This window comes from Eptatretus burgeri, chromosome 11 (assembly GCF_056783735.1).
Source record: "Eptatretus burgeri isolate ZD-2024b chromosome 11, Ebu_testis_v1, whole genome shotgun sequence".
NCBI classification, from domain to species: Eukaryota; Metazoa; Chordata; class Myxini; order Myxiniformes; family Myxinidae; genus Eptatretus; species Eptatretus burgeri.
Genome location: NC_140971.1, coordinates 63,194,489 through 63,212,147, shown reverse-complemented (window position 1 = coordinate 63,212,147; position 17,659 = coordinate 63,194,489). Strand labels below are relative to the sequence as shown.

The following is a 17,659-nucleotide window of genomic DNA, read 5'->3' as shown; positions in this document are numbered from 1 at the left end:
GCCTCCCTCTCCTGCAAGCAATTTGGCGCCAGAACTGGTTCCCTGGCGGCTGTGAGCGGACTTGGGCCAAGACCAGGAGGTCGACAGCACCACGGTTTCTCCTGCCCCCTGACGAGAGCAAGGCCAGCTCGTCCGACGCCAATCCAGGGACTGTTGCGTCCACGCCACGGTCCAGCCTGACCACCAGGAATAGCTACGTTTTGTGTGTGTGTGTGTGTGTGTGTGTGTGTGTGTGTGTGTGTGTGTGTGTGTGTGTGTGTGTGTGTGTGTGTGTGTGTGTGTGTGTGTGTGTGTGTGTGTGTGTACCTGGCGCCTTAGAGGGTTTGAGATTTGTATATTCATTGGAATTGTCTGTGTTTTCCCCACGCCCGATCCCACACCATCCCGTCGAATCGCCCCGGATCCCTCTTCTTGCCGAGTCTTGTTATTTCTGGTTAGAGGAATAAACGTTATCAACTCAGTGAAAAGCGACTCGTACCACCTTCCTCGTCCCGTTTGCGGTAGAGCGATTAGAGCTCCATCTCTTCTGGATCTGATTTTGACAAATTTCCCTGACAATATCTGCTGCTCTTCCTTCGCTCCAATTGGTTCTTCTGACCACGTCCTTATTAAAGTGGACATCTCTCTGGCTGTTATCAGAGAACCACCTCACCGCCGTCGAGTCTGGCATTTCACTCAAGCCGACTGGCAGGGTCTCCGAGCAGCCATCAAACTTACAGACTGGTCTCCTATCACTACTTTCTCAAACATCAATTCATCCTGGGAATTCTTCCAAAGAAACTTGCTCTCCCTCATGCACAGATTTATCCCCTCTCGTGTTCAGTTGTCTTACCCTTCCTCCCGCCCTTGGTTTACTGAAGCTTGTGGCGAGGCAGTTGTCCTGAAACAACTTGCCTTTGCCTCATGGAAAGCAAACCCAACTGAGGGAACAATCTCAGTTCTTTCCACAAAGCTTCGGAACAAGTGTGTAGCTACCCTCAGGAGAGCCAGAAAACAACATCTTTCTCATCTCAAGTCTGAACTCTCAAACCTCTCTCCCTCCTCAAAATCCTGGTGGCGTTTAATCAAATCTGTTTCTGGTGTATGTTCCCCCTCCATCCCCTCCCTTACCTCAAATGGCCGCACTGCTGATTCCACACGTGATAAAGCTGAATGTCTAAACTCGGTGTTTGCAGCTAAATCTTGTGTCCCAAACCCATCACTATCTCTACCCACTTTACCCAGTCGCACCCAACTGTCCCTGGACTCTGTATCCTTTTCTCCTGACAAGATGGAGAGCTTGCTTTCAAACCTCGAGTCAGATTCTGCAACCGGTCCAGACGGCATCAGCCCACGTGTCCTCAAAGCCTGCTCTTCTGCTCTTGCTCACCCTCTCTCTGTTCTATTCACCCTCTCATTTTCCCAAGGTCATCTGCCATGTGCTTGGAAATCTGCTAACATCACTGCCCTGCATAAAAAAGGTGCAAAAACAGATCCCTGTAACTATAGACCAATCAGCCTTCTCCCAATCATCAGCAAGGTTATGGAATCCATCATCGCTTCAGACATGAAATCCTTCCTCTTCTCCAATGGCTTGATTTCCAATCATCAATTTGGTTTCAGACCAGGTCACTCTACCCTAGATATGCTGCTACTGCTCTCCCATCAATGGATGGAGGTCCTCAATGCCAGACAGGAAATCCGAGCCGTATCCCTGGACATATCACGTGCTTTTGACACAGTCTGGCACCCTGCCCTACTCACCAAACTCTCTGCCCATGGTATTCAAGGCCATCTCCACTCATGGCTCGCAGACTTCCTCTCCTGTCGCAGTCAACGTGTGGCCCTAAATGGAGTTCTTTCATCCCCTCTTCCTGTGCAGGCTGGAGTTCCTCAAGGTAGCGTTCTGGGCCCTGTTCTTTTCTGGTTTCATCAATGATCTCTCTCGGACTCTCTGGAAAATCCTCTATTTCTCTTTGCCGATGACTCAACCCTCTGCCGTACCATCTGTCATCCCTCAGACCGGCAAGCAGCAGCTTCTTCGCTCACTGCAGATCTGGATAAAATCACAAACTGGTCCAACACGTGGAACATGTCTTTCAATCCAGACAAATCTCACACTCTCACTATGTCTCTTGAAAGGACCGTTTACAAAACCCCCCATCCACTTTCTCCAACAATCCTCTGGAAGAAGTCTTTTCTTTCAAGCTTCTGGGTCTCACTATCTGCCATGACCTTTCCTGGGAAAGTCACATTTCCAACCTTGCCTCAAAAGCCAGTCGCCGACTGGGAATCCTCCGTCGTGCAAAGTCCTTCCTCGGCCCTCTTGAGCTCCTGACCACTTACAAAGCTTTTGTCCGTAGCCTGATGGAGTACTGCTCTCCCCTCTGGGCTGGTGCTCCTGCCTCCCACCTTTCTCGACTTCACGCTGTCGAAACCAGGGCTTTTAAGATCATTGGCATCTCCGCAATGAAGCTGAGTCTTTGGGCCTCTCACTCAATCACCGCAGGTTGGTCGGTGGTCTTTCTGTCTTCTACCGACTCCTCTCCAGCCTTGCCCCCCCCCTGCTCTCTCTGCGATTTGTCCCAACCACATTTCCACAGGGCGCTCAAGGTCCGCCAACAACCCCCTCTGGTAAAACTACCAAAATCACGAATCACTGCTCATCTTCACTCTTTCATTCCTCTTTTTCCCGCCTTTGGAATAAACTTCCTCACTCTATTCTTTCCCATTCTTCCCTCCAGGCTTTCAAAACAGCTGTTCACCACCACCTCTTATCTTCCCCCATCCAAATCCTCGATCTTTTCTACCCCCGATAATCCACCCAAGCCCACTTCCTTCATTTCTCCTGCTTTCCTTCCTGAAAGTCCCTTTAATGTCCATCTTCCCCTCGCCATGTTCCCCGTCCCATCCCCATCCCTCTCCCTTCCACAGTTCACCTGTGTCTGTTCCCCAATGTTTTGTCCCTTCCACTCCCGCCCCTCTTGTCTCATGCCTCCTTGCTGTGAGTTGTGTGTTAGCTCTCATACGAGCCTCGACCAAGGTATACAAAAAAAAAAAAAAAAAAAAAAGAACCGCCATCTTTGGGTTATAAATAAATAAACCGCCTCCATCGTTTCGGCTCATTCTATGTTGGCGGGACTGTTCAAGTCCCGTGAACGTCACAATATCAAACCTTGAAAAGGCACATATTCAGGTCCCCAGCAATATACCTGGCAAGTTTCAATTAGATCGGACCAGTGGTTGTCAAGAAACAGCAGTCACACGCACACACACACACACACACACACACACACACACACACACACACACACACACACACACACACACACACACACACATTGCTGGAATTATAGATAGATGAAGGGCATCTAAAATTTGCTTCGAATTTTAAGTCATCCATTGGGAGCAACAAAGGGCTGGCAGGATGGCCTAGAGGTATGCACACTTACTTCTAAGCTGTCCAGCATCGGTTTGAATCCCAACCAAGCTATAAACTGTAATCCTGGTTTTTCACAGTCAGGGTGTCTCATCAATGTTTGTGCTGTCCCTCGGATGGACATTCAACGGGAATTCCATCTGCCAGCATTAGTTGGTGGACGTCAAAGATCCAACGGTGTCCTTTGTGAAGAGTAGACGAGCTCTTGCCATCACCCTAAACAAATTACAAATTGCTGCCCTAACCTACAAGAGGGCTTTGCATCAGCAGCACAGCCGCACCCTCGGCCAATGATGCGACTATGCTGCCTTTTGCTCTATACGAAAACTAGAACGGCACTCTTTGACGTCACGATGTTAATCAATATACCTCCACCCATGTTATTACATCATTACACATACTTGTATCAAGTTTGATGTTAATCCTTTCAGCTGTTCTCAAGTGCCACATTTTTACCTGACATGACCTCTGACCTTTTACCCCTTAATGCCAAAATCTAATCAGTTCATCTTTGCACCATAATATATACTTATACCAAGTTTGGTCAAAATCCCATCACAAGTTCGCACGGTAACAGACTTTTTACCTGACGGTAACTCTGACCCTTAACCTCTTGACCCCATAATGTAATCAGTTTATCTCTGCATCATTACACATACTTGTATCAAGTTTGATGTTAATCCTTTCAGCTGTTCTCAAGTACCACATTTTTACCTGACATGACCTCTGACCTTTTACCCCTTAATGCCAAAATCTAATCAGTTCATCTTTGCACCATAATATATACTTATACCAAGTTTGGTCAAAATCCCATCACAAGTTCGCACGGTAACAGACTTTTTACCTGACGGTAACTCTGACCCTTAACCTCTTGACCCCATAATGTAATCAGTTTATCTCTGCATCATTATACATACTTGTATCAAGTTTGATTTTGATCCCTTCAGCCGTTCTTAAGTAATATTGGAAATGAAAACCTATCGCGGACAGATGGACGGATAGCCGGACGGACAACCCAAAAACATAATGCCTCTGGCAACTTCGTCAGCAGAGGCATTAAAAATAAGGGCAGCAAAGACAGCAACACTCTGCCTCTAGTTTTAAGTCTTGCCTTGATGGCGTCGTACTTACTATTACACACCTGAGCAGTGCTGGACCTGCGAACACGTATACCAACAGCGTTGCTCCTCATGATGCAATTCTACTTGTAAAGCAACTGCAAGCAGATGTTTCAGATAAGCCCCACAAATGAACATAAAGTAAATGATGCTGAAACATAAACTTGATTGCGTTCTTTATGAGGGCAATGAACCTGGATGCAGTTTCTGTTCCCATGGGATACACCTTTTAGGCCAGTGGCCAAATTAAAAAAGTGGCCTAAAATTGTGAGAAACCCCTACCCACGGTAGAACAAGTCACAACCTATTTTTTCTTGAAGAGGGATGTTTGGGGAGTTAGGAAATCATGGTTGTGAACCTGAGATCATTGCACAACATTTTGAAAATCATGTTTACATATGTACCACTGCAGACTGCAAAAATGGATTTAATCGCCACAGATTTTGGCTCATATTGACTCATATATTTGTTAATACTGGTGCTACAAACACAAATTTGGTACCAAAATGTGCGGAATGATGACATATTTATCTGTAAAAACCATTTGTGATGTAACAAAGGCTTTTGTGTGACCTACAGGCAAAAATAGTGGAATTTTACTCAACAAATCAGCTTCGGGTTTACCAAAAAATATCAACAAAACATTAATTACTTCAAAAATATTGGACTTGCAGTCATACTTGTTACATCAACATAATCCAAGTTTATTTACCCTTTGAAAAATATATCTAATGATATAATTGTCACTGAAATGATATAGTTATAACTGAAATCATATGTCGCCCCACTAATGCTGACTGATAGAAATCCCGAAGCAGATATGCAACATGAAGAATTGACTTAAGATTCTGACACAATTGTGAAAGTGACTTTTATAGACATCATGTTGATATAAGCTATTTCACATATGACGATAATGAATTCATAACATGCACTGTAACTTATGTACATCTATTACATGAAGTAATACATGTAATACATTTAAAAGTTCAGTCACGCTCTTCATCAGTGCTGTCGTCAAAGGCAACAGAATCATCAACATTTGGACAATCGTCTGCACTACACGAGCAGAATTCAGTGCAGGTCAGTCCTGCAGAGATACAATGACATGTTCTGCTCTGCCTACAGTCATCGTCGGTGCAACGTAGGTTTTGAAGAACTTTGGGGATGTAAATATCCTCCGAGGCAGTTTGATCAACAGCCACAGACGTGAAGAAACGTCTCACCTCATCATAGGACAAACAGTGTCCTAATTCATGAAGCATGTCAATGAGATGCTTGCTTCCCAATTCATGATGCACCTGCAAGGCTAAACCAAGCGTTATTGTGGAGTACACTCGACGGCTCTGTGATATTATATTGTGACAAATGGCGATCGTCCTCAGGTTGTTCTTCATAACACCTTCATCACTACAGCTGGTTACATTCGTGTGTGATTTCTCACTGGTGCACCACTGAATAAAGTCGTAGAGTGTATTAGGAACAAATTCTGCACAGTGCTGAATATCTGTTTCCTCGACAGGTGCATACATATTTCCAACATGCTCGATATCAGCCATGAGCTTCCTCAGGATACCAGCTGCAGCATGCATAGTATGCATTTCACTCTCTGTGGCTGATGGTACATCAGACGGGATGTCTTCATATTCTGGTTCATCAGTCATGCTCTGCAGAATCGTGGCTTTTCTCAGGGCATCACATAAGGTCACAGAAGAAGAGCATATGATGTCAGTGTGGCCATCAAATGTTACACAGACTATTTGGTCACCATAATATTTAGTTAATCGCTCCTTCAACTTCCAAGTTTTATACTGTTCTGCATTCGTGGTACCCAGTGAAACCAAATATCCAACATATTCATCTTTCAGATGAACGAGGGTTGTGACTGTCTTAGTTTTGGAGAACACAGTTTGTTCCAGATAACATTTCGGTTCATCAAAGGCTTCATCATGTAATGTGCCCATTGTTTCCTCTCCTGATTTACAAATTGCAGCAGTGATGTTCCTTTCTGAAATATAGTGTGAATAGCACAACCTGTGGTACTGGGCATCATAGGCGAACAAAGCTGGAAAGGCAGGCATGTGTATGTGTATTTTATTGTCTTGTCTTTTGTCAGCTACTGCCAGAACATTTTCTCTAGTGGACTGTCCAGTTCCTGTAGATACCGGTGTAAGCTTGTTTCTGGAAGTGTTGGATTTTCTACAAATGAAGCAGTTAGTCCTGATGTCAAACCCAGCTGTTTCATTTCTGCTGATTCTTGTGTGTTCTGTTGCCGCAGACGTGCATAGTTGCTGGTCACTCTCACTGGGGTTGGATGTGGAGATATTTGACTTGCTGGTATACTTGGCCCGACACGATTTGTGGAATGATACTTTCAAATCAAGACTCAATATGTCTTGTTGCAAAGGCCTGATACTTTCGTAAACGTCATCTTTTCTGATTTGACTTGCTTTGAAGATTGCACTCAAACCATTAAATGTTGGGTTCTTTACAACTTCTTGCTTTTTAGGGTTGAGGGGTTTAAAGCATATGATGCAGTAGTCAGTGTCAATTTTACGACGCTTCACAACAGGTGGTTCCCGATCCATAATTGCAGATCAATTGTCAGTACAAGCATCTGAAATGAAATAATTAAAGATAAGTATATATCAATAGTTTTAGAAAAAGGCAATCAGGCTCAAAATTGATTTTCTGCAACTCGATTTAAAATCATTCTTGTTTGGTTAATGCATATACATGTATTATAAATTAATCAATGTCGGTTACTTTTAGGGGGGTGACATATGGTTTCGGTAATAACTCTATTAATTCAACTGATTTATCTTTATGAGTTATTGTTCTAAAAAGGAGAATGATAGAGGGTTATTTTGATGTAATATGTAGTAATACAACTCAAATACTGAGAAAGAAATTAATTGTTTAGTTGATATTTATTGGTAAACCCGAAGCTGATTTGTTGAGTAAAATTCCACTATTTTTGCCTGTAGGCCACACAAAATCCTTTGTTACATCACAAATGGTTTTTACAGATATATATATATATGTCATCATTCCTCACATTTTGGTACCAAATTTGTGTTTGTAGCACCAGTATTAACAAATATATGAGCCAATATGAGCCAAAATCTGTGACGATTCAATCCATTTCTGCAGTCTGCAGTGGTACATATGTAAACGTGATTTCCAAAATGTTGTGCAATGATCTCAGGTTCACAACTATGATTTTCTAACTCCCCAAACATCCCTCTTCAAGTAAAAATAGGTTGTGACTTATTCTTCCTTGGGTAGGGGTATGCCACCCAAAACCTCATTTGGCCACTCGCCTATTTTGTCTCCTAGTATCACAGCATCCATCTTAGCACATCCTTTAATTGGACACTTCAACCCCACGAGAGAGCTTGTGGTGAACTCTCAGCATGACTTCCTTGTGGAGACAGCATAAGTGACTCCCACACTCCAAAATACTTCTGTAACTTTGGTGATAATCATATCCGTGTTCCATTGAAAATGTCACGAGTGAACAGTTTTCTGGACGGATGGTGCCCAACTTCAATGTAACCTTGCATTTTCCATCTGCCAAACCACTCTCAGCATTCCCCACCATAAGCTAATAGAATAGGAAGACTGCAAGAATCAGGGACGAGTCATACTTCTGTTTAGGATGCAATAATTTTGACTCATGGTCAGGGCATTAGCATGCAATGGTCTACAGTCTACACTTTATTAAAGATACTGTGTAGTTTTTAACATCCACGAGCAGGTTAAAAACAAACGTGACAGCTGGCTTATCACCTCTCCAAAACAACAATGCACACTATATTGCAACGCCTTACCTGCAGAGCACCAGTGTAGCAGTTTTTCGGCAAATCCTATTCTATATAGGGAACCCAGGCTATATACCTCAGAGGTAAGTACAATCTGTGCCACCATCTTTTCTTAATAAAATATGTTTGAATGTGCTTGTGTTTGCAGAGCTCCAGTCCTAGTAGCCTTAGCACTCATAGAAAGTGGCATGAAGTATGAAGATGCAGTGGAGTACATCCGAGAGTAAGACAGACACTTTATTGACTCATTTTTAATGGAGACATGCATCGTGTTCCAACAAAATGATAATTGGTGCCAATTTTTAAAGGAATATGTACATTTCTTTCCCCCATTGTGTCTGTGGAATGTTTGCCATATAACAAGCAGTGACCATTACAGTAAGGGCTGGGAGGATGCTCTAGAAGTATGCACACTCGCTTCTAAGCTGTCCAGTCTGGATTTTTTAATCTCGGCCCGACTATGAACTGTCATCCCGGTGTTTCACAGGCAGGGCGATTCATCAATGTGTGTGACATCCATCGGATGGATGTGAAACGGGCGTCCCATTTTACCAGCAATGGTTGTTGGATGTTATAAAGAGCTGAAGGTGTCCTCCGTGAAGAGTAGGCGAGTCATCACCCACACCGTGGCCAAATTCCAAATTCCTGCCCTAACTACTGCTGGAAAGGCAATGGCAAACCACCAGTATAACCCTTGCCAAGAAACTGCTTCTGTAGTTTGGATGCTTTGTAATCGATCAAAAATTACAGCAAACTGCTTTAAAAGGAAGGCTGTGCTAAAATAATTGTGGGTGAGTGTGAGAAATTGTGAGAAACAGACTCGGTGGCATGATGGTTAGAGTATGCACTCTGAGTCTGGGAGCTCGGTAGCACAACATGACCCCAACCGATTCATACCAAAGATTTTTAAAATGGTAGGTGCTCCTTTTTTTAGGTCATCTCTTCGAGCATGACCTTATAATATAGGTGTTGATGTCCTTCGATCCGTCCGTCCGTCCGTCCGTTCACAATGAAGTTGAGGCGGGAGATCTGGTCATGAGTGATCCTGATAGAGGTCGATGAGACGTAAACGATGGTATGACTTTCAAGGTCACCGAAGGTCAAGGTCACGAGGCCTTTGAAGTTGCGAAAATGACGCTTTTCAAATTCTATCTCCTCCGCCATTTCTCAAGCGATCTTGAATTTGATTGGAGCATATGAATCTATGGGACAATATCTAAATTTGGTCAGGCCGGATTTTCGATATTCGCTTTCGTTTTCGTGTCACGTGACTTCAAAGTTTGCAAAAAATGCGAAAATGACGATTTTCAAAATCTATCTCCTCCTACATTTCTCAAGCGATCTTGAATTTGATTGTGGCATATGAATGTATGGGACAATATCTAAATTTGGTCGGGACGGATTTTCGAATTTCGCTTTCGTTTTCGCGTCACGTGACTTCAAAGTTTGCAAAAACTGCCCTTCCTTCAGGAGGCTATATATTCTCTACTGGGCATGGTAAAAGTTAGTGAATGGTGTCATTGCATCGCAGCTGACCTTGTATATTTATACATTTTCCACCGAAGGTGCAAAAGTTTCAAAACCCGAAATGTAAACGTCGGCATTTATTTTCAAAATATAATTTCGTGTGCGCACGTGCCAAAATGCCGAGTCATCTTTAACCAAACTGCGCAGTAGTCTTCGGTCATAACTGAACATTGAGAACTTGTGGTATTATAGAGATGACCGTCACCCCCACACGGGGGTAATTTTGTTTTTTTACAACCTCGAAGGCTCATGGAGGAGCTGCGACACAAATAACGACCACATGCAAACAGTTACATGTGACAACACCACATTTGACTGTCACGCAAACAGCCGCTGAGCTTTGAGGAAGTGATGTCACTTTCCAGAACACTCTGGATACCAGAAACATTATCTTTTACGACTTCGCTTTTTCTTTATCCACACTCTGCAGGGCACATTTAAGAAGGATAGAGCATGGACAATCAACCATAGGTTGGCAAACATTGTGCAGGCTTGATGGGCTTTGTGGCCTCCTCCTGCATTCAAATTTCTTGGAAGGGAACTTGCATTTAATTATTAAAACTTTTGTTTCTTATTCTTCCTCCAGGAAACGACGTGGTGCCATCAACACCAGGCAGTTGCTTTACCTGGAAAAGTACCGACCGAAAATGAAACTGAGGTTCCGAGACATCAACAGACACAAGAACAGCTGCTGCATCCAGTAGCAGAATTCTGCGTCTTGTGCCACGTTTTCATACGGACACACAAACCTGTATGGAATTCGGAGACGCTCTCTCACATTAATGCTCTCTTTGGCCGTTTAATTTCATTCGCAATAATGTAAATACAAGAGCGTCAAATCAACGACATGCTATTAGCCTTGACGCTGTTTACTTGGAAAACAAAATGGCGCTTGCTGCTGAAACCTTCTGAAACATATTCTTATTTTGAGCACAAAAGGGTCTTCTTCTCCTGGACCTAAGTGCTACTATTGTGCCAAAGAAATTTTCATCATTAGAACGGAGACAACTTTGTTCTTAGAACACTCAATAGTTTCATACAGGAAGTGAATGTTTTGTTTCTTACAGAAAATGAATGTTTTATTAAGTTTCGTACAAGAAATGGATGCATCTACTTTGCCTTAACGCAGCAACATTCTTCTTTCTAAAGTGGAATTTTGAAATGGATTGCTAAAGCGCACGTCTTTGTATCTGCATATTTAAAAATAGGTGTTTGATAAACTCTAATGACGCACTGGACGTTGTGTAATTCAGACCTTTTTTTGTAAGTTGTTTGCTATGAGCTAAAACAAACATGAAACACTATGTAAATGCTGCTGTAATATAATGCTTTTAATGTTTGATAAGATGCCGTGGTCTTTCAATGATGACGAATAAAGGATTTCGACAACAAAGCATAAGAGCATCAGTTTTGCAGAAGTACGTTCTTGGCAAGAGTTTGCAATCTCCATCGGGGGGGGGGGGGGGGGGGGAACGGGTCGCCACTCCGATGCAGGATAGATGATTCAAGACATGGGCATTTGTAAGTTGTTCAAGGTGCAGGTGATGACTCACTGAGTCTTCGCAAAATAAATCATGTGATCATAATCATCCACCAACTAATGCTAGCAGATCAGACACCCACCATAACATCCATCAGAGTAACGGCACGCATATTGATACATTGCCCTGCATGCCCAGTTTTATTATGTAGGTAGGTGTGCATTCAAGGTCAAACTAGACAACTCAAAGGTATGTGTGCATACCTCTATGTTATCTCACCAGTCCACAGGATTTCATGAATACACTTACATCTGTTGTGGCATGAAAAACAGCCACAGCTAGAACGGCACTCTTTTGAGCGCATACCTCCACCAGGCTGAACAGTTTACGTTTTGTACGTCAATGATGAGCCGAATCTCCATCCGTACCTTAACTAAATTCTAATCAGCTTGTTCTTGTCACCGAACCAACAAATCCACCAAGTTTTGTCAAAACCAGTCCATAACATTTTGAGATACCATGCCATATTATTGTGGGGCCGAGTATCGGTGGCGAGCACGACCGCTAGAGGGAGCAGTAGAGTCGGCTCCACCAAACACCCGGAATTTATAGGTCGTCACCCCGGATAACTCCAGAACCGACGGGTCCATTATCGGATCGAAGATCGCCAATAGGTCAGCCACGTGGGATCAGGTCGATTGCCAATTTCAATTTACCTAAATACCCACGTCATCCAAACTACCAGGGAAATTCACCCTCGGCAGGATCTGCGCGATCGAGCCGGATCCGAGCCGTACCCCGAGTGGAGAGTACTAGAATTCTGCCGGGCCAATTGCACGATTATGGCAACAATGAAGCCTCATAGTTCCCGTTCGCAGCGTGGCAAACCAATGATAGAAACACAAAAACGAGCTCAAACATTTAACAGGGGATTTATTTATAATTGGGGGGGGGGGGACACACAAAGAGCAGAGTTATCCGACTATAGGACATGCAGTATGTACAAGGCAAATAGCACTTAACAGTTCCTACTTAAAGACAGGCCCACAGACACACACACACACACACAAATGGACCCCAATGGTCTTTATTGAAAGCCTCCAGCTCAAGGACAGGTGAGCTGGAGACCAGAGCCTGCGCTTCGATCTGTCCACCTCATGTGGTCTTCGACGATCTGGCTCGGCGGGACTCGAACCAGCAGCAACGATGCCACTCCAAGCACCAGGGACGGAGGAAAAGCTTCGGACGCCAGGTGGATGAGACGAGAGACGACCTGAGCACTGCCAAGCTGACCAGACCAGACGAGTCGATCTCCGGCACCACAAACCCAATTGCTGCCAAGCCGACCAGACCAGACGAATCAATCTCCGGCACCTCAAACCCGATCGCCCCACCCTGACGCTGTTTCCAAGGCCCTGGCATTCCTTATATTGCATTTCTCCTGCGGGCTGGGGTGTCGTGGGAAGGATCGCCATCTGAGACGTCTCGCCTCTCATTGGTCAAGAGGCTGTGGGAAAGTTCGCCATCTGAGACATCTCACCTCCCATTGGTCCGGGGTTCGTGGGAAAGTCGGTGTCTGAGATGTCTCACCTCTCATTGGTTGAGAGGCCGTGGGAAAGTTCCATCATAACTTTGAAGACTCACACTTATTGATGCAGTAGTTCCAGAGTAAACATTGATTAATATTTTTTCTTCAATCCAATATGGCTGCCAAACGATGCATCGTACATCAAAGGGGGGGGGGAGAACTTTTTGTTTGTCATGGAGAGGCGGTCATACATGTGGAGTTTCGCCTCAATCTGTTCAGCTGTTTCAGAGAAGAAGACTTTTGAAGTTATTAATTTTCAATCCAATATGGCTGCTGTACCATGTGACCTAGGACAACATAAATTTAAATTATCCCTCTAATGGGGTAGTGGATCATACTTGTTAAGTTTTGTGTTGATCATACAAGGTGCGTTTTTCTATCCAAGATGGAGGCCAAGCCATGTGACTTGTGACATCATAATTTTTTACCATATATGCAGACATGGTGGTATATGATAGTTCCCAAGTTTTACTTCGATAAGGTAAGTGATTCCAGTGAAAACATTATTTAATAGTGATACAAATACAGCCCTGCTTCGATACAGCATGGGACTGACATGTGACGAACCGGGAAGCAAAAAGTGTTCAATCTATGTATTCCCTATGCAGTTAGCTCTTTTTCCTGGGGACATTGTTGGTATCAATTGAGATGCTATTCCTGTACCCTCAAACGCATGCAGGTGCAGCCAATTGTGCCTTCTGGAAAAAAATTTTAAGTTCTCAGATTCAAATAATTAAATTATTCGGGCTGCCAAACCGTGTGGCCGATCAGGTTGAAATTTTAAACCAATGTTTTACATGTCGGCTAGATTATAATTTTGAAGCTTCACATATATTTACACAGCAGTTCCAAAGTAAATATTACTTAATATTTCCCCTTCGATCCAAAATGGCTGCCAAATCATGGGGCTGATCGAGTTGAAATTTAAACTCTTCATTCCAGATGACTGTTCCATCATAAAACTGAAGTTTCACATTTATTGATGCAGTAGTTCCAGAGTAAACATTAATTAATATATATTTTTTTCCCTTCAATCCAATATGGCTGCCAAACGATGCATCACACATTAAAAGGCCGGGGGGGGGACTTTTTGTTCGTCATGGAGAGGCGGTCATACATGTGGAGTTTCGCCTCGGTCTGTTCAGCTGTTTCAGAGAAGAAGACTTTAAAAGTTATTAATTTTCAATCCAATATTCAATCCAAGTACAACGTGACCTATTACAACATAAATTTAAATTCTCCATCTAATGGGGAAGTGGATTTGTTTGTTAGGTTTCGTGTTGATCGGACAAGGTGCGTTTTTCTATCCAAGATGGCCTCCAAACCATGTGACTTGTGACATAATTTTTACGGTATATGCAGGCATGTGGGTCGATTATAGTTGCCAAGTTTCGTTTCAATAGGTTATGTGGTTCCAAAGAAAACATTATTTAATATAATTCTTGAATCCAACATGGCTGCCAAACCATGTGACCTATCATTTATAAATTAACAAACTTATATTCTCTACAAGTGTGCAATATGGAAGTGATGTTTTCCCTTGATCTGACCAGCCGTTCTGGAGAAGAAGATGTTTGAAGGTTTTCGGGTAAATTCAATATGGCCACCAAACCATGTGACCTATCAATTAGAAATTAACAAACTTGTGAAAGGATGTCTTGGGGAAAATATGTGTGAATTTTTGCCTCAATCTGTCCAGCCGTTCTGGAGAAGAAGATTTTTAAAATTTATTAATTTTCAATCCAAGTTGGCTGATGAACCATGTGACCTATCATATCAAAAGTTTAGATTCTGTTTCCAATCGTGTAGTCGAACATGAGTGTTAAGTTTCGTGTTAATCGGATAAGGTGCGGTTTTTTATTCAAGATGGCTGCCAAACCATGTGACTTGTGATGCCATAATTTTTACAATGTATACAGACCTGATGGAAGATAATAGTTGCAAATTTTGCTTCAATAGATTAAGCAGTTCCAGAGAAAACATTATTTAATATTTTTCTTAAATCCAACATGGCTGCCAAACCATGTGACCTATCAATTATTTATTAACAAACTTATATCCACTATGCATGCAGAATAGACTTGTGACGTTTTCCCTTGATCTGACCAGCCGTTCTGGAGAAGATGATGTTTGAAGGTTTTAAGGTCAATTCAATATGGCTGCCAAACAATGTGACCTATCAATAAGAAATTAACAAACTTGTGAAAGGATGTCATGGGGAATCTGTGTAAAGTTTCGCCTCAATCTGTCCAGCCGTTCTGGAGATTTTTTTTGTTAAAAAATTCAAAACAAGATGGCTGCCGAACCAAGTCACCGATGACCTCACAATTTTTTTTCTCTGGTTAATTGTTGTGTCGATGACGCTCAAGAAAATTCCGATTTTTCCTATGCAGCGTTCTACTTGACGAATTTTCACCGGGATACCGCTTCACTGATGATGTCAGGAAACATCACCCGTCTTCCCCATGGGGAGGTCATTACAATGAATGAAGCGAAATATTTTTCCATTGCACTGTTTCAGAGATACAGAGGTCCAAAGTTTATCGTTTTTTCAAGATGGCACCCTACCACATGACCGATGACGTCACAATTATAAAGTAAGCATGCCATCAAAAAAGATACATACTTTGGTGAAATTTTTGTGTCGATCGAACTTACCGTTCCTGAGAAAATCATTTTTTTAAGTGAAAGAACCCGAAAATTACCAGCAGAAAAAGAATAATGAATAAGAAAATAAACAGGAAAAACAATAGGTTACCCGTGTCCATTTGACTGGGTACCCTAATATATTGTTGCGAATTCGCGCCCACCGGCGTGCGGACGGCCGCTCGACTCGAATGGCGGCCGCCGCCCAGCGGACGGACAATTCAGTCGTGACCCTCTCGGAGCAACGCCGGGAGCTAGTCATGGGTGGGGGTTTAACCTCACCACGATCGTGCCAATTGCCCACCCGTGCAGGATAGGGTCGCTCGCCAAATTCGATCTACCTTAGTACCTGCGTGAATGGTCGACCGGGCGATCGCACCTCACCGCAGGACGACTCTGGACACGGGCCGCTTGGGCGGCCCGTTCTGTGCTACAGTGATAACAGAGCGGTGTTATCGCTGACCTGGACGGTTTAGATTAATTACCGGGCGTATTAAGCCCACTACGAACCCTTTACATGAAGCAGGATGGAGGGTCAATAAAGAAAAGACGAAGCGAAACGGGAAAACAGTTCACACAATGCACATTTATTACGCGACACACGAAAAGCACCCATATACAGCCAAACAGTCAAAATGCACATATAGCAGTTAAAACAAAAGAAACAATGACGCAGAGTTACTAACGAATACGCGTACACCCGGCAACACTTATACAGTTCTACTTTACAGATGGCGCCAACACACATTTACTCAAATGCAAAGGAAAGAAGCCACCCTCATAGACAAGGGGGCAGACGGGCCTGTAGGCCAATATGCGTGCGTGAACTGAAGGAGCGGCCAGGCCCGCGAGGTCCTACCCGCGGTCCTACCGGGGGGGTCCTACCCGCGTCCTCGTGACGCATTGGCGGACGAGTCGCAGATGTGGCCACATGGCTGTGCCCCTACTCCGTGCTCCTTGGCGGGTTTCGTTGGCATTACGTTTGGAGTGGGGTGGGAACGGGCCCCCTTTTTGCACTATCTCAGCACGGTGAAAAGGGGGAATTGTTGATGCCCTGGGGGAGGAGAATGGCTGGCTGGCTTGGGTCCCGCGACGAGCGATATCACACCGCGACCTTGGCGGTTGCGACCACCGTCCTCGCCTCGGACCCGAGCTCTTTTGCCTCTTCACGCAACTCTCCTCAGCCAACTGCAGAACCCAACTCGCTGCCACACCGATGACTCGACTCACTCTGCCCTGCCGACACACACTGCTACTGCCACACTCTGCCACTGCCACACTCTGCTACTACCACACTCTGCCACTGCCACACTCTGCCACTGCTACACTCTGCCACTGCCACACTCTGCTACTACCACACTCTGCTACTGCCACACTCTGCTACTGCCACACTCTCCTACTGCCACACTCTGCCACGATTCGCCTTGCGCTCGCCGTTTTATAGGCCGGCAGGAGAAAACAATATGCAAATATCCGGATCAGGATGACCTCGGGGGCGGAGCCACGCTCGCCAATTTGACGGAGGAAAAGTGGGCGTGAACCTCCCCTGATTCTAGAATTTGCATATATCGATTTCACACAGACGCGCCTGGAGGCGGGGCCAAGCTGCTCCGCACTTGCTAATTGGACGGATCAGAAGTGGGCGTGTAGCGTTCTTGATCCGAATTCTCCCTCGGAAATGCCACTATTTACGCTCGCGGCTCGGTGCGTATCGCTGAATGTGCCCAAGATAGCCCGACGCTCAGTGTTCACAGGTGGTGCGGGAATGGCCGTAGAAGGAGAGAGGTGAGGGTGGTGGAGGGTTTATCGGTGGTGGTTTGATGGTTATGGTGCCGTTTGGGAATGACGGTGATGCGATGTTTGCGGGATTGAGTTGTGAAGGTATGGGGTTGCGAATTCGCGTTGTTGTTGTCTGTTGGCGTTGTTGTTGGCATTGTTGTTGTCTGAGGGTTGGAGCATGGTTGTAGTTGGTGACGATGGCTGGTGTGGTGGTTAAGGTGGTTGTTGTGTGATGGCGGTTGAGACGTGGTTGGTTCAAAATAAAGATAGAACAGAAA

At 44.2% G+C, this 17,659-nt stretch overlaps 1 protein-coding gene and 1 pseudogene across 6 annotated transcripts in view; one reads left to right on the top strand and one right to left on the bottom strand.

The window, feature by feature from the left end:
• Positions 1–11,291, top strand: part of LOC147017225 (protein tyrosine phosphatase type IVA 1-like) — an 81,266-nt gene extending 69,975 nt beyond the window's left edge. For 5 of the 6 annotated variants that reach the window (XM_085846684.1, XM_085846683.1, XM_085846678.1 and 2 more), the window contains exons 5-6: positions 8,509–8,583; positions 10,474–11,291. In XM_085846684.1, the coding sequence (XP_085702810.1) occupies positions 8,509–8,583; positions 10,474–10,591 (193 nt within the window). In that variant the 3' untranslated portion in view covers positions 10,592–11,291. The remainder of the gene's footprint in view (positions 1–8,508; positions 8,584–10,473) is intronic. The other variant, XM_085846681.1, reaches the window with a different exon arrangement.
• On the bottom strand, positions 5,207–6,472 carry LOC147017226 (uncharacterized; annotated as a pseudogene).
• Positions 11,292–17,659: the final 6,368 nt, after the last annotated feature.